Source organism: Zophobas morio, unplaced genomic scaffold, assembly GCF_036711695.1.
Source record: "Zophobas morio isolate AGI-343-1 ecotype UQ-CSIRO unplaced genomic scaffold, CSIRO_AGI_Zmor_V1 ptg000021l, whole genome shotgun sequence".
In the NCBI taxonomy this organism is placed as follows: Eukaryota; Metazoa; Arthropoda; class Insecta; order Coleoptera; family Tenebrionidae; genus Zophobas; species Zophobas morio.
Window position 1 is genome coordinate 28,506,556 of NW_026972126.1, and position 20,337 is coordinate 28,526,892.

Below are 20,337 nucleotides of genomic sequence, written 5' to 3' on the forward strand. Positions count from 1 at the left end.
CGTGTGATAAGAGTCGGGGTACCATCATGGTACTACGATTAGTCGTACCGTTATTGCCGTTTTTGTGCTATGGAAATTCTGGTGGTACTTTTTCTAAGTCGCAGGTTTGAAATTCGTGTGTAATTGGTTCTTCGTTTTCCAATGGTTGCGCTCATTATAAGTTGGGTAGTACCGAGATTGGAACGTAATGAAAAAGTGATGAGGATAATTAAAACGATTATGTCACAGACACGCTCTTATTAAAATCGGAACGGCTCTGTTTGAACTAATTAAATCGGTATTTAGCGTAGCGAATATTCTAATAGCATATGTGTCGAGAGTAAAGTCGAAAATGTGGAAAGCAAAAGCAGAAAGTCGGAGTAATTGGGGTTTTGTGGGTCAAGGTGACGTAGCTGAGCTTCGTTAACTAATTTAATTTAATTAATTTATTTATTAATTATTAATTAGATAAAACAAGATGAAAATCGTTTAGGGGACTCATTCAAAATTTGTAATTTATGTAATTATTTTATATATATGGCGCAGCAAGTGGGATACACAAAATATAAACCCATTTTTATTATATACTTTATTTTCTTTATACACCAAACTAACTATACTTGACCTTATACATAGCATCATGTTTATTCCTCACATGCTTGATCAAGTTACTATTCCACTTGGTCTTATATGAGCACTGGTCACAATCCAGCCACTCGATTTTCTGCACCACCTCGGTGTGCTTATACTTCACATGTTTAGTCAAAACACTCTTACTCTTGGCCTTATAACTGCACTCCTCACAATCAAACCAAACCACCTTATCCTCATCAGTGTGCTTATTCAAAATATGATCCTTCAACGTCGATTTTTTCTTCGCCTTGTAATCGCAATGCGCACATTGGAACCAGTTAATCTCCTCCGCCGGCGTATGCTTGCACAGAACATGCTTCTGCATCAAACACTTCGTCTTCGACTTATACTCGCACTCGCTACAGCACAGCCACTGCACATCTTCAGTATTCGTGTGCTTATACAAAACGTGCTGATTCAGCGTGGTTTTAGTTTTGGCTTTAAAAGCACAGTGCTCACATTGATGCCACTTGAGACTTTTCAGCTCTTCTAACGGAGTGTGCTTGCGGGCAATGTGTCTGCGGACTTCAGACTTAACCTTACTTTTGTACATGCAATGTGTGCATTCGTAGACCTGCGTCTCCCCGAAAGGAATGTGTTTGTACAACATGTGGGTTTTCAGCTCTCCTCGTCGCTTGGCCTTGTAGGGACAGTGCTCGCATCTGAACCAGGGTATGTCTTCGGACGCTGTGTGTTTGTTAATTACGTGTTGTTTAACATCGCTTATGTACTTGGCACGATAGGGACAATACTCACATTTACATTTTTTGGTTTCTTCGTGGTCTCGGAATGAGAGAGGTAGGGGGTCGGTTTCCGGTAGCAGAGGTAGCGGTTTTTCCTCGATTTTTATGTGGAGGAAGTGGTGGATCGGAGGGAAAGGGTCGAGGGTGTCGTGGGACTCTGGTTTTATGACGGTTTCTTCATTCATTGTGGAGGTCGCTGGAATCGTTAAAGGTGTACATTTTGTGAGGATTTACACACTCACTTACGATTTTTGAGCATCTGGGTGGTAAAAATTTGAGTTTGGGTGATGGTGCAGAGGTTATGTTATTCCTCTGTTAGTTTTTGCATATTCGTTAAAATGTGGGTGGTTTTTGCTAAAATTCCGTTCAGTGAATGTAACTGTTGCTTCGTTGTATTTTTCGTCAACTCATTTTGATTTTTTCGGTGTTAAATCAGTTTTTTAACTTTGAAATTTGTGTTTGAGGTTATGTATATGTCAACAGACGTTTCATCAACGTATAAAACTGTAGAGTCTAGAGGCGCACATTGAGTGAGAAGAAGGATTGAGGGTGGAGCTCAGGCAGTTTAGATAATATCTTTATTCACGTTTATTCAAATACAATAAAAAACATTTACTTTTTTTGGTAAAAAAACACTACATGATACTATTAATTCGAGCTTATGTAAATCGTTATAGCTGTAATAGTTACAAATTTACTGTTTTCCATAAATTTCCACAAACAGCTTCACTTCGCGTCCTTCTGGAATCTCAATAGTCGCTCTCACCGACGACTCTCCGTATCCCAGACCTTGAATAACTATCTGCTTTACAAAACCATGTGCTTCGCCAAAATTCAGAATGCTGACAGATGACACAACTCCTCTGATGATTTTGCGGTAGTTTATTGCAGAAGAATGCGTCAACGGAGTCTGCAGAAGAGTTTCTCTCAGCAAGAGCTCGCCACCGTAGTAACCTTGTCCGTAACCGTACGTGTAGTATTGTTGTGCTTTACATGCCAGGTCACCAACTTTTGGAAATTCTCTGATCCCGATGTCTCGATAATTGTTACAGTAGACAACTGGTGAAGCCCCTGTTGGCCAGGGACGCCCACTTGTCGTCCAAGGGCGCCAAGTTGACGACGTCCAAGGGCGCCAAGTTGACGACGTCCACGGGTGCCAGCTGGACGACGTCCATGGGTGGCTACTTGATGACGTCCAAGGTGGCCTTGATGATCCTGTTGCGGTCCTTGTGGTCCCAGGGGACCCTGATGTAAATGGAGGCAGTGTTGATGTCCTTGAATACCATGCTCTCCAAGACGTAGAGTTTTGAAGCGAAAATATGGCAGCGTAACCAAACATAAAAAGAGAAGACAAGATTAAGCTTCGGAAGAACATCTTGGAGGTACTGTAGATGAAGTACTGTTGCTTTGTTTATATGAATATAGATAAAATACAAGTGTGCGCTCCCTATTTTTGTTTACAGAAGATATTTTGCACACCTTTTTATCAACACGGAAGACAAACAGTGCGAAAATTCGAGGAAAAGTGCTACTAGATAATCTTTAATAGTCCTTTCCTAAATGGTATTACTGTTGCTGCGCATCCCATGTTCTTGTATTTGTTAGATTATGCATGTTTTTTGAGAAAGAAAATCTGGTACGAAAAGTAGGTAGTACATTGTTTTTTACATAAGTGTAGTACTCTACTGCACAAGTAAGGAAATATCACATAAAAATGTATAAATATTGGTACTGCAGGCGATCAGCAAAAAAATATTTATTGACATTAATTTAATCACTTATTGGAAAATCTTATTGCTATTCATAAGGCAACAGTCGACATAACCAGCAATAAAGCTACTAACTATAGATTTTTATTTATTCTGATAGATAGCTTATCGTGAATTTGCCCGTTTTATCAATAAAGTAAATATGAAAATATTTGAACAGCCTTGCAATTCATTTTTTCTTAATAACCCACCTACTTTTTTAAATATATGTTTTAAGGGAGTAAAATTAAAAACATAAAGGTTAAAAAAAAGAATCAAAAGTGTCGGAAAAAGTACAATAAAGGAAAGTTGAAACTTACTTTTTAAAATATCTTATAATAATAGTTGTCTTAAAATAGAAGAACTGAATTCCAAGAGTAGCTAGTCAGTAAATAAACAACTCAAATATCTTTGTTTGTATGTATTTAGATATGATAATAAAAATTAAACTTAAAAACTTAAATTAATCTTATTGAAACATCTCCTACGACCTCTTTGTCACCATTTTTGCGAATCCCTCAACCCCCTCATCGTGATAATTTGGTGACGATGACAATACCCTGCTATTATAATATATAACGACACAACACAAAAAGTACCACCTAACCAGATCTTCTGTGACCGTATATCTCGACAAACAACTTCACTTCCTGCAAGGGTGGTACCTCTATATGGGCCCAAACCGATGCGTCGTTATCTCCATTTTCGATGATCACTCTGTCAACGAACGCCTGATCTTCTCCAAAATTTAGCACGTTGACTTTAGTGACGACCACATTGGACAGTTTCTTATAGTACGACTTCCTAAAGAGGTCCAAACTCAGAAGAGTTGCTCGTACCAAGAGTTGGTCTTCGTCGGCGTATTCCTCATTCACCGAGGCGTAAATGTTGTCGTCGACCCTGCATGAGATATCGCCATGATGTACAAACTTGTCTTCAAAGTTTCTGAAATTGCGGCAGATCACTTTTTCGCGTGGTGGTGGTACCGGTGATGGTGTTGTTGTCGGTACTGCGGTGGTCGTGTTTATAGGTGGTCCAGGTGGCGCAATACTGTACCCGGCAGTGACGAAAATCAGTACAAGTAGTAATAATGTTATTAGGAACATGTTTTCTCCACGTGGGTGCTACTATTATTGAATCAAGAATTTTTACGACTGGAGGGTTAGTCGAAGTTATCACAATATATCTAATATTGTGTAAACGGTAAACGAGATAGCGACAATCAATAAACAAACGAAGATTTCCTATTCGTCACGTGTGGGAAAATTGTCCATAGAGAAAGAAACACATTTTGAGTGAATTTTCGTACAAGGAAGTCGTCAATGATCCTTTTTTGCAACTTTCTATTTTATTCAGTTTAATAGGTTTTTTGTTTTGAATGACGTGATAGAATACAATAGAACTGGAATAATAATTAACAAGTGAATTATTTATGACCTTGTTTACATCACAGTATATAAAACAAATACAAATATCAACACTGCAGAAACCAGAAAAACAAAGACAGTTCTGAAGAAATGCCTACCAGAGAATATTAAAGAAGTGATGTATAGTTTCAAGTTGAATAAAAATCACTTTTCAATTGATAGTAAAAACGCTGTATCTAAAAAGACGAAATATATAAGACAAAAAAGAATAAAAATTATATAAAATAATGTCAGTTTACTGTTATGATAATACAATAGCTAAAACTATAAATATTACAACTGCAAAAACGACACAGATTCCGCATATTACTCGATTTATAAATTTGAGAGATAAGTACTTAGTTTGCCCTGTTGGAGGATTATACGAATATGTGTTAAAACCATAATCACTAACAAAAATGGACGAGTCGTCATGATGATGGTGGTGGTGATGGTCGGTAGCCGTTTCCTGCTGATGACAGTGATGAGAAGTGTCGTGATAAGTATCAAAACTTGTTGAAACATCACAGCCTGAATTAGAATCGTCGCCCATTTTAACACCTAAAAACTACTAATAACACCGATAACAATAAACTGCTGGATAATTTACAAACCGTGTATTTACTTGATATATGTTCGCCGCATTTGCCAACGTTAAAGTGTTAGTTTTGCTATTTTTATGCCCACATCCTGTGCTTAGAGATAACATTTCCGTACCGCCGAAAGTCCAGATGAGTAATATTCCCTGTATTTGTTTCCACTAGGATATTGACTTGTAAACATTGATAAATGCCACCCAGGGCAAAATAAAACAAAACATCAGATTGAGATTATAGTGTATACAGATTCCTGATATCAATTAAGGCACACCGATAACAACACAATTCGTAAACACTAGTTAAAATACACATGTCAATCCTCGTAAAAGGACTCGAGTAACACAACTACACCCACTCCACACAGAACGAGAAAAATCCCCGCAACAATAATAACCGTGGTCTTGTTGCACTTCGGAGTTCGGGGTTTGGTGACAACCTCATCTTCGAGAAACTGGCGGTGGTCATCGATAAGTACTGAATTCATGGTGGTGGCGACTTCCGAGGCGCCGGCTACATGGGGACTGGTAGGACTGCGGGCGACATTCGCGTCACACCTCCCACCATCACCGCCGCCCCCACCTCTGCCACCTGCATTATCAGTCATTTGGCTCCTGGAAAAAATTCGGTGAGACAATCTACTTTACTTACTTTGATGGTTGAAATGTACCTGGAGGCTGAGTTGCAAGATGGTGGTGCGATAAGATTTTTTTTGGTTGTTGAGCACTTTTCTGGACGGTTTGAGGACGTTCACAAGTGGTGGTTGTGCTTAGTTCTTGGTTTTCATCGAGGTGGTTGTGGATTTCTACACTTACTTGGGAAATCGGGAGTGGAAGCAACAGGCGACGATTCGCCAAGGTTCTGTTTGGCAACACCTTCGAGGTTGTTTGGACTATAGAAGTATAAAATGTGGAGGGATTTTGCGACGTGTGGGCTGGAAATTTCCGATTCGGAGGCTGCGAAGTCTTTATTTATGAGTGTGCTGTGGGCGGTATGTCGATTCGAAATTAAAGAAAAGTAGATTTTTTCTTTTTTAATTTACTCGAAATAAAATTTCAATCAAAACTGTACGTGGCAACATAGCATCAGCGATGACACTATATACGTGTACATGGTAGAGGGAGACATGGTATAGGCATCCGATGTACCAATTTAAAAATGGTCTGCGCATCCATTTGTGACGTTAGGTGGCATCAACGACCTTGTGACTCTTGTGAGCTTCGCTAGGGAAGTCTAGGGAATTTCAGCTTGAGTTGTCATTGCTCTGTCCAATACGTCAATTAGTTGTCGGATAACGAAAGTTTGTATTTTAAATTTCGCGCTAATTTCACCCCACTTGACGTCACACCCGATGCGTATGCCTATACCATGTCTCCTTCTACCATGATACGTGTATACGGAAAGGAGGTTATTTTAATTGTAAGTCTATGCTCTCCTGATTTTGAAAATTTTCAAGTTATTTCAAAACATTTTATTTCAAATAAAAAACATACAATTTTTTTTTAACCTAAAACCCAGTATTTAAGGCAAAACACATTTATAAATCTTACATAAGTACATCGAAACATTAATGTGGCGAAAAAACGAAGTAAATAAAGATAAGAAAACCAAGAAATAAAAAAAAACTTACAGCAGCGCGGCACTTATTGCACATGTCTGTTTCTTGCCCCGTTCCGAAGGAATTTGTGTTGTTTTGACTATTATCATTGTCATGGTTGTAGAAGTAACCATTTGTCGTTGAATTTGAAACGTCAAATGCAGTATAACTGGGAACATCAGCGGGGTTAAAAACGGTGTCGTTATTCCCCCCACTGCCGCAATGTCCGCCACTATCATACGGTTCCCCACTGTCACAATTTCCACCGCTATCGCAAGCCCCACCGCTATCGCCGCCTCCACCACTGTCGCAGCAGCAATCGTCACTCATTGCTCCAGTTAGCGTCGATCGATTTTATTTACTTCAATAGTTAGCAGGTGTTGGTAATTGAGTTTAGCACCCACTAAAGAAATGTTCGTTGTCTTGTTATCACATGAAATAAACATTTTGATAATTCACCATTTCCAGCGATTATATGACTTGAACTAATCAATTAATTTGACACGTACGAATTCTGATGACGTTCTTTTCGTTCTCTTGCGATGACCTCGGCGCTGGTGTTTTCATGTGGGATCGTTCACCGAATCATCAACATATAAAACTTAGAGTCAGGGACGCAAAAAAAAACAAAAATTTGTTTAAAAAGTGTAATAAATAGAGTGCATATAAAAATGTAAAAAATCACATAGGTATTCTAAAAAATATAAATATAGTGCATATAAAAAATCAGGCTCTCTGACATATCGATATATATATTTATATAATGCAATGTAAAGTAAAACTACAAACTTAAAGTACAAATCACACAGATCTGTCAATGAAATTTCGGCGCACCGCCTACTCGAAGCCCAAATTATTTACTTTCATTTCTAGCTCCTGCATGCAATACCAACCTTACATTTGAAACAATGACAGATCAGATGATTTCTACCTACACCTTTAAATATTCCTTCTTGCAACCTCCTCAACCAGCACAATAACAACAATTACCAACAACAAGAGTCCCATCAAAAGCCAAAAATTCCTCTTATTCCGCCTCATCCTCTGCTTGGTGGCAGGCGTCTTCCCGCTGCCGTCGTAATAAGAGGTACCACAATCCACTAATGCTACGTCGACGGTGGAGTCAACCACGCCGCCCCCGCCTTCGCATAGACCACCTTCCCCATCGCCATCGCCATTTTCGACCATGTCGCCCACGACACTCTGACATTGTTGCAAAATTAAACCGCTTAGTTTTCTTTTTTAGTTACTTCGGTTGTGTACGTACCTGGAATGTGCGTCGTATAAGGTCGTGCGAGTTCTTCCAGGATTCGGGAGCAAAAGGGACGGGATTTTTCTGCTGGTTTTAGTTATTCATCCTCGTTGGTACTTGATTATTTGAGGAGTCCGTCGGAAACTAGGTCTGAAACGTGTTCGCCAACTTGTTTCCACTTCCATGCCCCAAGAACCATTGAGTTAAAAAAAGTAGAGGGACGAGGCGGCCATTGTGGTTTCAAAACGAGGTTTTTATTTGTGGCTAGGGGGGCGGGGTTTGTGGGTGAATTTTTGAATTTAAATTATATTTATATGACTCATTTACTACAATCTGAATTATTCATTGTTTTATTTTTACGAATTACACAAAGCGTGTGATAATGATAATGTACAAACACTACTTAAAAATCTTCACCGTAAATGTAACATTAACATTTTTTTCAGTTGCAGGCAGCATGGAAAGTTGTTCCTTCTCAAGGTAACAGTAGTGATTGGAGTTAACAAAAACGGAGTCTTTTTTTGTCACTTCAGCACAGTAGTGCCACAAAGAAAGTCTGCCACCATCTTTATCGCTAATATCGATTTGATATTTAAATTTCTCTTGGTAGCGTCCCATTTTCTGAACTGACCAAACTAGACGCTTATGGTTTTGTGCTGCGTAAGACAGTTTGAACAGAAAATCGTGAATTTTAATAAACTTATAATTCGTGTCGAAGTCCAAAAATGTCATTTGAACCTCAGCTCCCAATGGAATAAATAAATTCTCGTGAGCATCAAATATATGTTTGGCTGCGTTTTTCACAGGGCCGTTCCATAGACAACCAGTGTCTAGGAAACAAATTTCAGCCACGTATTGACAAAATTGATAATGGGCCGGCATTTGTTCATATTTTGCAGTGTAGGTGCAGCCATTTTTGTTATTTGGACACTGGTAGTCTACTAAAGTTACGACGTCGTCTAACTTATAGTCTCTGAAGTCACTTCTAAAACTACTGTTTCTACAACACTCACGATAACTACTGGACCTACACTTTGAACATACAATGTCTAGATTATAAAGCCCACGGTAAAATGGCGGCGTGGCGAATTTTTTACATTTCTGGCACATCAAAAGGTCAAGTATATTAGAACCGATTACATTAAAAGATGAAAAGCTGGGAACTATCTCAGAATTGGTTTCTTCAAGATGCGGTGTACACTCATCCTTCACGGCTTGTCTCTTTCCTATACTGATTTTCCCCAAAACCGACTCTTCTTCGTTCTTACTACAACAGAAACAGTGAAGGGATAACTCCGTAAACGACTTGGTATGGCAAGAAGTTAAATTAAAGTCATATGATACAGTCACGTTGCCAGATTTGAGGCTCAAATAACTGGAAGTATCATCAAAATCCTGATTTTCGTTACTGTACAGACAAAACAGTAACTTCTTATCTTCACAGTCAAACTTTATCGTAAAAATCACGAGACTGTTATTATATTCCAAAAAATAATCCTTTTCTTCAGAACGCGCAACGTCCATTTCGAATTCGCCTTGTTTCAAAAACACGTCTGGATGGTCTTCTTGGTAGTGTCGCAACAGTGTGGGTAGCGGCCCAAACCAAGCACACTGTTGTGGCTTTGTCAAAACGCATCCGGTTTTTCGGAAGCGACAGGTCTGCTCGTGCTGGGGTACGTCTTCTGGTACTAATTCTTCGATGCAACCGTCTAGGTGGTACCGACAGGGAAACTTCACTGACTGACATAGAGTCTCAAAGGCTCTGTCTTGGTAGTGGGTTGTGTCTTCGGGAGGAGTGCAGCGGCCGCAGATGCTTTGGTTGTTAGAGCACAAGGATATGGGGAAGTACGATAAGTAGTTCTTGCAGATGAAGCACTTGAGGTTGTCTTCTGAATTGGAGGACACGAGGAAGCGCAGGTCCATTTTTTAAGTTGAGATCTGTAAAGACTGGTTAAACTAGAACAAGAAGTATTTCTGGTTTGTTTTGTATTCTACTTATTAACACGACGGGATACTTATTTTGCTTTTTAAAACAATATTAGATTGTTGTAGTGTTACAATCGGGTGTATGTTTGGTTGTATACACGTATTTATTTAATTAAATTTCCCACCGACGATGTTAACCTTGATTTAACGAAAGAAAGACGCGGTAATAAAATCCCAGTCGTAGCACTAAAAATTCCTCACTGATAAATTAACTTACCCAAAAAAAATACAGTTTTAAACAATATTTCACGAATACTGGTACCACACTAACACGCACACAAGCGATAATGGTTATGATTCATTAGTCTCCATAGTACCGTGATAGTACCATACCAGTTCTGCAGAGTACGTTCAAAAACGTACACCGACCAACAAACTAATCAAACTAGTTATTACCTGAACTGGGAAAAAATTAAATCCTGTATATAATTAAAAAAATAATAAAGATTTACCAACATCACACTACCTTTATTAAAAAAAAAATACATCTAACATTTTGAATGTGACAAACATGACCAAATGTAAATACATATTACACAAAAATATTTACTTTAAATGTAACACTCAAAGCAATTTCGTTCTCAGACTTCTGTTTATAATACGAACTTATGGGATGGTAGGAATGCGTATCTACGACAACTTCCTTTTTACTCCAAGACTCCATTTTTTCGGGCTCTAGCACGCAAAGTTGTTGCATTTCGAGGTAACAATACTGTTTCGGATTTAGGAAAACGGAGCTTTGTTTAGTCAGCGGCGTGCAAAACTGCCACAAGGACAGTCTTCCGCCTCGCTTCTTATCACTGATATCTATTTGATATTTGAATTTTTCTTTGTAGTCTCCCATCGTTTGAACTGACCACACGAAACGTTTTTCCTTCTTGTCTACTTTATAAGACAGTTTAAAGAAATATTCACGAATTTTGATGAATTTGCACTTGTCAGGGTCTTGGCTCGTCATCTCCACTTCAACTCCAAGTGAGATGAAAGACTGCTGGTGATTAGCTACTATGTGGTCGACTGAATCTTTCACAAGACCGAGCCAGGTGCAGGATGGGTCCAGAATACACTTTCCGGTGAAATATTGGCAAAGTTGCGCATGCGCATACATCTTTTGGTACTTATCAGTGTACAGACAACCACTTTGTTGGTTGGGACAGGGGAACTGAGTGTAAGTTAGAATTTTCCGAAGCGGAAAATCCTCCAGATCACTTTTTAGCGCACTGTTTTTACAGCAAGCACTGTAATCTGTACGTTTACACTTTGAGCATACCATATACAGCTGGCCGCTATAAAAGTGGCGAAAAACTGGCGATTGGACCAAATTATGGCACTTAAAACACTTCAGAATCTCAAGCATCCCTGGATCTTTTGTGATATCCGTAAGTTCCGCATCATTCCCGTCCTTCACAGTTTCGTTTCCTATACAAATTTTCCCCAAAAGGATCCCCTCTTTCTTGCCACCACAGAGAGACTGCAGGAACAGCTCACTAAATGTCTGAGCCTCAAAAGAAGTCAAGTACATTTCTTGCGATAACGTCGTTTTTCCAGATCTCATACTCAACTGGCAAGAAACCCCCTCGACGGACTGGTACTGGTTGCTGTACAAAGCACAGTTCAACGTCTTGCTGTCGCTGTTGAATTTTCCCGTGAAAATTACCAGAGTATCGTCGTGTTCCAAAAAGTAGTCCTGGTTTTCGGAACGCGTTAAATCTAACTCAAACTCGCCATTTTTCAAAAATATGTTGGAATGTTTGTCTTGGGAGTGCTTCAGCAGAGCAGGAAGAGACCCTGACCAGTTGCAAGAGGGGGGTTTGGTCACGACGCATTTGAATTCGCGGAAGACGCAAGTGCGCTCGTGCTGGGGTACTTCGTTGGGTACTAGTTCTTCGAGGCATCCCTCCGAGTGGTACCGGCATGGAAATTTCACCGATTGACACAGAATTTCAAAGCTTTGGTTCTGCTGGCAAGTGGTGTTTTTGGGGGGATTGCAGCGGCCACAGAGATTCTGCCCGTTGGAGCACAAGGATATGGGGAAGTACGACAAGTAGTTATTGCAGACACAGCACTTGAGTTTCGCGGTTAAATCTGACGGTACCAGGTACTGCATGTCCATTTTAACATGAACCGGGGGTGCGAACCTGTAAAGAAGCAATCATTATTGTGGTTGTGTGTATGCAACCAAACATACACGCAATTGAACTACACATAGAAACAATCTATGAACAGATTTTCTATAAAAGTTTTCGTTCTAATGTGTTCTCAACAATCATTATATTTTTCAATAAACTTTTGGTAAAATTATAAAATTTGGCTGGATTAATAAACAACAAAGGAATGTGGTTTTCAGTTTTAAGAGAGAAAGTTAATAAAATTTTGTGATGACGTCATCCGTTTTTTTAGTGGGAATAACTTCATCAATTTCGATCGCCGACAACATCAGTCTGCGTTTCAAGAATTTAACGAAAATTGGAAGAACCATTTGGTCCGAAATCCATGTGTAATACAGTCATCTTAAATTGCAAAAAAAAAGATAAGATAATACAGTTTCAATTCCATGCATTTTTTTTTCGAAATTCTGTCACGTGGAGTGACAAACTTTTTTCTTTTAGCACATTGTGTACCCATACAAAGCACAAAAAAGTGTTTGGTGGAATAAAAAAATTGTGAACGTGATGAGCTAAATATTTTCGTTTCATCTTTACTAACTTGAATAACGTACCTCTTCACTTATTAAGATGTAAGATGATGTATTGACAAAAAACACTTTACGACACTTACAATTTGCCACCACGCGATCTGCGAACTAAAAAAAACAATATAGCCAACGCTCCCACCACATCTTAACCCCATGTAGCGGGAAAATGGCGGCATATTCAAATTTGTCTAAAATCGTGATTGTGCAAAATTCGCAAAAAAATCAAGGATACACGTCTCGATGTGCTGTTTCCAAAAATATAGCGTGTTTCTGGTCACGGAGATATATTTTTCGAATTATTATCCATTTTTGCTCAAGAAAATTTTATTTTTGTTTAATAAAATTAAGGTTTATTTCTTGAAGTTGTTACTCAATTCCATTTCAGATGTTCTGTTCTACCATTTTATAGCTATAGAAAAGTAAAAATACTTATATACATATTTAAACTTTATTAATATGACAAATGCAACATATTAACACGAAAAATTCTCACCTGGACTCAAAAAATAAACAAAAGAATCCATTTGTAAACAATACATTGTAATAAAAATACGCAGACAATCCAATTAACAGCCTCTTTTAAACTAAACAAATTAAACAACATACATAACCTAAACTCCATAAAAACCCCGAATCACACCACACCAACTCCCATTTATGCAACTTTATATACGCAACTGACAAAAAAAATAAACTCACTTTACAAAAACATTTTAACCTTGAAACTCACAAGCGGATCCTTCTCTTCGAGTTCTGCAAGCGACTCAACCTGATCCGCGTAGGCAAAGCAATAAGTTTTTGGATTCGTGAAGATCTCCTCTTCTGGCACCGCGGGCGAACAGACCCTGCTCATGGCCAAAATCTGCCCCTTATTCGTGGTATCAATCACATCAATCTCGAACTTAAAGACCTGCCCATCGTTCAGAACCGTCTGAACCGACCATTTATAAATCTTATCAGTGCCTACACAGTACGCCAGTCTGAACAAACGCTCGCAGAATTTGATGATTTTGAACTCCCCTTCACTGTTTTTCGGCGATAGTTTCAGCACGTCGTCCATGTCATGGATCAGTTGGTGGTGATCCGCCATGATGTGATTGTAGAGGTCTTTTTTGGCGCCCTTCCAGACGCAGGACACGTGGTGAGCCAAAATGGGGCATTTGGTGGTCTGATAGGGGCAAGCTTTTTCGTGGATTTTTAATTCAACGATCGGGCCTTTGAAGGAACAGTGGTTGGAGGTGTACTGGCAGGGATAGGAGACTATGAAAGCGATTGTATCCAAGCAGAAGTCCCTGAAGACTTTGGGGGATTCGCCAGCCTCTTTTTGGGGTATTGATGATCTACAGGTGGGGCAATGGACCTTTAGTGTTTTTCCGCTCCGAATCACTGGAGGCTGGACGTATTTAAGACAATTGCTGCACTTCAAGAACTCCAAAAAGGTATCTTGCTTTCCGTCAGAGAGGAATCGGTCGTCGTAATCGTCCTTGATGATAAATCTACAAACCACATTGCCATCAATGCATGCACTTTCAAAGGAGCTAAGATCCAACTCTATGAGGTGCATTCTTTGGAAACTGGTACTACGGAATTCGTGCACCATGGTGGTATGCTCGGTTCCGATCCTCAACTGACAGACGTGGGTATCGGTAGAATGGTGGTACTGGTTGTAGTGGATAGAAAACTCCAACTTTTTTGTGCCTGTGTCAAATCGCCACATGAAAACTAGTATCTTGCCGTGGTACTTCATCAAAAAGCTGCGGTAGTCTGACATCGTGCTTTTCATGTTTATCGTGAATTCGTTCTTCACGAGAAATTTCTCGAAGTGGATGTTTTCATAGTGGGGTATTAGGGATGGAACACATCCTTTCCAGTTGCAATCTTTCAGGAAGCATTTGATTACACGAAAAGGGCAGGTGCCCTCGTGGGTAGGAACGTCTGCTGGTAGTAGTAGTTGGATGCATCCTTGCGGTTTGTAGGTGCACGGAAATTTCAGGTACTGACACACGGTCTGGTAGGCTTCATTTTGGTAAGACAATAGTCCTTTGGGAAGTTTGCAGCGCTTGCAGATATTTTGGTTGTTGCTGCATAGTGCGACGGGGAAGTGCGACAGGTACTTCTGGCAGAAGGAACACCTGAGTTTGCTGTCCTCTCCGGATGCAATCAATCGGTCGAAATCCATAATCTGAAACGAGTAGTAGGTAGTAAAAGAAATGAAGATCAACTCGAAGGCGGGTTCAGATGATACCGTCACCAGAATTTTTCGTTGCTTAATTTTGCTATTTTCCCACTCACAATTTTTTACTTCCTGAGCGTAAGCTGCCTTTTATGTTTTCTCGACGTTTCATGACCCCTACAGTACGAAAAGATAGGTCTCCCGATCGTAGCCAAATTTTATATGTGTATTAGGAATACATATATAAAAATTGCAGGTATTTAATTTTGAAACTACAAAACCGAATGTTCTGAAGTTTTGCAAATGTTTTAAGGTTTTCGTAATCGTGGTAAATTGTTAATTAAAATTTATATATATAAAAGTTGTAGATAATTAAATTAGGTACAAAAATGTTTATTACAAAATTTTTATCAGACTCGCGATTACGGCGACAATAAAAAAAACATTGCACGCCTAAAATAATATTTGACAAAATGATAATTCTAAATTATTTATTTACAGCAACAACAACAAAACGATCACACTACTTAAAAATCCCGATTTTGTAGGTCAGAAATGTCTCCTCTTCGCTCTGCTCAGTCATTGAAGAAACTTGATTTTGAAGAACAAAGCAACATGCGGACATGTCCTGGAAGACATCTTCTATATTTTTGACGCAGGGTTTCCTGATTGTGAACCTCTGTCCGTTTTTGGCGCCATCAACGACATCCACTTCATACATAAAAGCTTCTTTTTCCTCAAACACGGTTTGGACAGACCACACGTAACAATTATCCCTCGTGAAACAATAAAATTTGAACAGACAATCACACACATGTATAAACTTGGGTATGACAGCCGTGTCTTCTAAAGAGACCTTGAATTCCGAGTTCGCTGTACAAAAAGAATCTGGGTGTTGGGATACAATGTGATCCTTGGCATCCCCCACTAAACCTTGCCAACGACAATTCTGATGCTTGCTTAAAGGACACTTCTCGCTTCTGTAGCAGCAAAGCGACTCATGTCTTTTGACCTCCTTAAGAAGTGCCCCGAAAGTACACCCGTACTTCTGGTACTTGCACTGGAAGTTAACCAACTTGATTAATCTGCTCAACTTGTCGTCTTTCTTAGACGTTGGACAAGAAAGTGAAGGATGACACAGCTCGTCGCAACTAGCGCACTTAATGCTCATGTCATACGGACATCGGAAGATGGGCGGTGTTGCCACATTGTGACACACCCCACATCGAAAAACATCGCTTGCTACATTGAGGTCGCTTATTTCACCCTTCATCGTGTTACTTATGTTGCGAATCTGGCACAAAAGTGGCTCCTCGCTGCGTTCTTCCACGACAGAATGAACCAACAACTTCGCACACAACTTCTTCTCCACGTCATTCAGCTCCAAATCGTGGAAAAGTACCACTTTCCCCCTTTTCACGCTAACTTGCCAACTACCATCCTCATCTAACCCATGATAAGGAGCATCGAGAACCAAATCCAACGTGTTACTACCAGTCTCAAATTTCTTCGTACACACCACCACTTTCTTCTCACATTGCATCAAAAAATCGCACTCTTCTGAACGAGAAACGTCAACTTTAAACTCGCCATTTTTCAGAAATGATGCAGCGTGGTCGGCTTGTAAGTGTGACGGGAGGGTGGGAAGGTTCCCCGACCAGCTGCAAGGGGTTGGTTTGGTCATGACGCACTTAACTATGCGGAAGGGGCAGTTTTCTTCATGTTGTGGTACTTCTTTCGGGTAGAGTTGTTGAGAGCAACCTTCTGATTGGTAGCGGCACGGAAATCTGAGGAGATGGCAAAGGGTTTCTAGGGCTTCTTCGTGGTAGACTGTGCCTTCGGGGATAGGGCAACGGCCGCAGATGTTTTGGTTGTTTGAATAGATGGATATGGGGAAGTGGGATAGGTAGTTTTTGCATAGAGAGCACTTGAGTTTGTCGTCTAGACCTGTGGAAATTAAAGTGTATAAATCCATTTTTGGTTTCAAAGGGTTGTGTGGAGGGTCAAGGTTCGCTTCTACCTGGAACAATGGTGCAGAATTAGGAGAAACCTTCGCTTCAAACACTTTTCCTCAATGTAATACGATTTCACTTTGTGATTAATTGGGCGAACGGAAATTTTGATTGGTTGAATTTCATCACGTGGTCTAATTAAATCTAATTTAATTCCAATTTATAGTTATTTTATGTAATTAAAATGTTAGACGAGGGTACTATTATTTATTAGTTAATTTTTAGCTTTTATTAGTGCCGAATTATTAACAGCGTTTTTTATTTATAAAGATTAATTAATTATAATTATAATTCTAATTAACATAATTTAGGCCGCAACTCGCACGCACTTGGTTAATTAGTTTTCTTATTAGAGACTCACTCACTGAACTTTTACACGATATATAAATTATTGTTTAAAACTGAATTAAGGAAACATCAAAATTTATTTTAATTTAGAGTACGTATAATTTGGAAACTTAACACCAAAAATGTTGAATTTTGCCACCACTTACCTCACAACCGTATGATTTTAAGGACACTCTTAAGTAAGAAACAATTTGTTTAAATTGTTTGAAAACAGTTTTTTTTTTATTTATTTTGCATATTAAAATATCCGCAAGATTTCAGAACATTCGGTTTTGTAGATTCAAAATCACATTGCAAAATATTGTTTTATAATTCTGATTTGTTTCCCACAAAACTGGAGTTAAAAACTCAACACGGATTAATAAATTACAGGTGTAGGAGTATGTTATTTTATACAATTTAAAACCCAGACAGACGACAGATAAACGGAAACGGGAGACCTATGTTTTCGTACTGTACGAACGAACCCATTTAATAAAAAACGGTTTTTAATATGTCGATCGCAGTATCAAATTTCTTAGATTTTATCAATGTTTAAACAAAATTTGGCAGCGATAAATAAATAATTCCAACGTTGGAACATTGCGTAAAATTTCAAAAATGGAGATATTTTTTTTAACTATACCTACTTGGAAAATCGTGTTTCACATTTCAACAGTTTGAGTGACGTCATCGCTTTTTCAAAGGGAATAAACTAAAATAACCCTCAAATAAAAAAATTACTAGTCGGGATCATGAAATCGCGCTGATAATTTCTTAAGTAAATACAACCATAAAAAATTTCTTGTCACTGATAAGGATAACCTCTCTTAAATTAACAAAACACAAGAAATGCGAAAATCAACTAATTTGCGTTGCTTGAATTATTACAATAATAACATACCTTGAGATAGAAAAATTAATCGGGGTTTTAATAAGCTGGGCGTTCTTCTTCAGTGGGTGTGTAAATATATCAGCGACGACCTTCTACTTCTTGCTTGCTAAATTGCTAATAATAAGCCGCGAAAATCTGGCTAACCTTAATCTTTCGAGTACGTTCGGAAACCGGCGCGAAATTGTATCTATAAAATTTTTCTGAAACGGAAACGGAGGACCAATTTGTTTATTCTAGAAGCTACAAAACGTCAAGAAAACATGAAATTGGCCGTTTGATTTACTTTTCCATGTAAATAACAAGAGTTGCTATTATACATTCATCAAACTTCTGAAGCATCGATTTTTCCCTATACAATCGTCAAATACGTTTAATACATACATCCATAGAATTTTTTAATTATCTTTTCTGATCTTTTCTTCTCACGTAACCTCAATCTTTGGAGTACGTTCGCAATCTCAGGCACACAAAAAAAAAAAAACTCGTACAAAAGCAAAGAATGTATTTAAATTACCTACAGAAAAACAAGATATCAACAAAAGAAAATATATATACTTAAATGACTACACAAAAATATGAACCTTAAACCCAATATCATGCCCGGATGCAAACTCCCCAATCTGATCATTCAAAAAATAACAAAAACCATTCCCATTCTTGAACAAGTCCTCTTTTTTCGTCAACAGCCCGCACTGCTGACGAATCAACAACCTGCGCCCCCTCTCCTTGGGATCCACGATCTCGATTTCATACCTATACTCCTCCTTAAAGGGCCCAATCACCTGCATACTCCACATGTGCTTTCCTTCAGATGTTTTTAAGCAAACCATTCGGAACAACTGACTCGAGAACTTGAATATATCGCAGTTCATTTGACCCGGGAGGAGCTGTTTCGTGAGATTGGAGGAACTAGTAACCACTTGTTCGTGGCACTTCCCAACGTGCTCCTCCAAGTCTTGGAGCAATCCTTTCCAAGCACACCCGTCGAATTCGTTCATCGGGCACTCGAAGTCGCCGAGTTCGCACACCGATTGATGTTTTTTGATTTCGCTGGGGCTGGAAATGAACGCGCACCCATTGGCTTGGTATTTGCATGGGTAGTTTAGTTTCTCGGCCATTCGGTCTAGGTTGAAGTTACGGTTGGAGTTGTTGCGCGAGCAGGTGTTGCATGCACGTTGATGGATTGGTTTGCAGTCGGAACAAAGCGTTTGGGAGTTTGTGATGCAGTAATAAATTGGGGGCACGGCGTACCCTGAACACCTGAAACATTTCAAGACTGCAAGCATTTCCAAATTGATGACACGACTAGGATCTACAACGGCCTCCAGGATGGTTACTTTGAGAGTTCCTGTTTTTGCAGTGACCACAGAATCGAGTTTTAATTCATTCAAAGAAATTTCATCAAAATTTGTGGTGACAAAATCATGAGAAAGACTCGTCTCGTCACACTGGACGCTTACTTGAGCTGAAAATTGTATAGGGGCGGCTTCCAACTCAGTTGTATACATTTCAAATTGTATTATTTTATTCAAGGGGTTGAAGGTCTTGGCGAAAATTAGTAGAGAGTTTTCGAATTTTATCAGGTGGTGGCTCTGCTTATCTGAAGAAAAGTCCATGGCTATTGACCCTTCTGTTAGAAACATTTTACGGTGTTCAGTTTCGCAATGATGGAGTGAAGTGGGTCGAGGACCTGTCCATTTGCACTTGTTGAGCTTCTTCACTGGACACGATATGATTTTAAATGGACAAGTTTCTTCATGCTCTGGAACTTTATTAGGTTGCAGTTGCTCCGCACAGCCTTCATTTGCGTAGCGACAGGGGAATTTCAAAAATTGCGACAAAGTTTCAAAAGCGATGTTCTGGAAAACTGAATCTTCTTCAGCGGGAGAAACGCAGCGGCCACAAATGTTTTGGTTGTTGGCGCACACTCTTATTGGAAAATAAGACAAGTAACTGGAGCAAGAGGAACATTTCAGCTTATCCAGGGAAGAGCTGGGGGTAACTATGGCCACTTCCATGCTGAGATGCTGTGCTACCTAAACTTGGTTTATTTAAGTTTTTAAAAATACTTTGTTGGAAATACGTACAAATGTCGTATCCTTGGAATGACCACAAGTTAGATATTAATTGGGAGTAACAAAAACCATAAGCAAAAACCCTTGGGAATAGCCGATTTTTAGATAACCTCACTTTTGGGGGATTGGTACTACTTTATTGTCAAACATGTTTGAATGTGGAAGTGTCCAAAAAGCAGCTGACGGTAACTTAATAAAATCTTGACATTTTGTTGTGAAA

At 39.1% G+C, this 20,337-nt stretch overlaps 6 protein-coding genes across 10 annotated transcripts; all 6 read right to left on the reverse strand.

The window, feature by feature from the left end:
* Positions 1-553: 553 nt before the first annotated feature.
* Positions 554-1,844, reverse strand: LOC135133156 (zinc finger protein ZFAT-like). Of its 2 annotated transcripts, XM_064061446.1 has the most exons (3): positions 1,602-1,843; positions 1,369-1,551; positions 554-1,299 (listed from the first exon to the last, which is right to left on the reverse strand). In XM_064061446.1, exons 1-3 carry the CDS (start codon positions 1,612-1,614, stop codon positions 590-592), a joined length of 906 nt encoding a protein of 301 aa, XP_063917516.1. In that variant the 5' UTR covers positions 1,615-1,843; the 3' UTR covers positions 554-589. The 2 variants fall into 2 exon arrangements, with proteins under 2 accessions (XP_063917516.1, XP_063917515.1); XM_064061445.1 differs by having other exon boundaries at positions 554-1,551; positions 1,602-1,844.
* A 75-nt stretch (positions 1,845-1,919) lies between these two features.
* LOC135133157 (uncharacterized) lies at positions 1,920-7,268 on the reverse strand. The gene is made up of 4 exons (XM_064061447.1): positions 6,736-7,268; positions 5,776-6,061; positions 5,124-5,719; positions 1,920-5,070 (listed from the first exon to the last, which is right to left on the reverse strand). The coding sequence occupies exons 1-3, from the start codon at positions 7,030-7,032 to the stop codon at positions 5,709-5,711; spliced, it is 594 nt and encodes a 197-aa protein (XP_063917517.1). The 5' UTR covers positions 7,033-7,268; the 3' UTR covers positions 1,920-5,070; positions 5,124-5,708.
* Positions 7,269-7,335: 67 nt separating this feature from the next.
* On the reverse strand, positions 7,336-10,287 carry LOC135133155 (uncharacterized). Of its 2 annotated transcripts, none has more exons than XM_064061443.1 (3): positions 10,158-10,287; positions 7,970-9,892; positions 7,336-7,905 (listed from the first exon to the last, which is right to left on the reverse strand). In XM_064061443.1, exon 2 carries the CDS (start codon positions 9,875-9,877, stop codon positions 8,354-8,356), a length of 1,524 nt encoding a protein of 507 aa, XP_063917513.1. In that variant the 5' UTR covers positions 9,878-9,892; positions 10,158-10,287; the 3' UTR covers positions 7,336-7,905; positions 7,970-8,353. The 2 variants fall into 2 exon arrangements, with proteins under 2 accessions (XP_063917513.1, XP_063917512.1); XM_064061442.1 differs by having other exon boundaries at positions 7,970-9,901.
* A 2,842-nt stretch (positions 10,288-13,129) lies between these two features.
* Positions 13,130-18,151, reverse strand: LOC135132432 (uncharacterized). Of its 3 annotated transcripts, none has more exons than XM_064060519.1 (2): positions 18,052-18,151; positions 13,130-14,817 (listed from the first exon to the last, which is right to left on the reverse strand). In XM_064060519.1, the coding sequence occupies exon 2, from the start codon at positions 14,812-14,814 to the stop codon at positions 13,336-13,338; it is 1,479 nt and encodes a 492-aa protein (XP_063916589.1). In that variant the 5' UTR covers positions 14,815-14,817; positions 18,052-18,151; the 3' UTR covers positions 13,130-13,335. The 3 variants fall into 3 exon arrangements, with proteins under 3 accessions (XP_063916589.1, XP_063916590.1, XP_063916591.1); XM_064060520.1 differs by lacking the exon at positions 18,052-18,151 and adding an exon at positions 17,798-17,900; XM_064060521.1 differs by lacking the exon at positions 18,052-18,151 and adding an exon at positions 14,928-15,230.
* Positions 15,283-17,885, reverse strand: LOC135132433 (uncharacterized). Its single transcript, XM_064060522.1, has 2 exons — positions 17,794-17,885; positions 15,283-16,824 (listed from the first exon to the last, which is right to left on the reverse strand). The coding sequence occupies exon 2, from the start codon at positions 16,781-16,783 to the stop codon at positions 15,332-15,334; it is 1,452 nt and encodes a 483-aa protein (XP_063916592.1). The 5' UTR covers positions 16,784-16,824; positions 17,794-17,885; the 3' UTR covers positions 15,283-15,331.
* Positions 18,152-18,527: 376 nt separating the features above from the next.
* Positions 18,528-20,273, reverse strand: LOC135133259 (uncharacterized). The gene is made up of 2 exons (XM_064061598.1): positions 20,130-20,273; positions 18,528-20,078 (listed from the first exon to the last, which is right to left on the reverse strand). Exon 2 carries the CDS (start codon positions 20,058-20,060, stop codon positions 18,606-18,608), a length of 1,455 nt encoding a protein of 484 aa, XP_063917668.1. The 5' UTR covers positions 20,061-20,078; positions 20,130-20,273; the 3' UTR covers positions 18,528-18,605.
* Between the last annotated feature and the right edge of the window lie 64 nt (positions 20,274-20,337).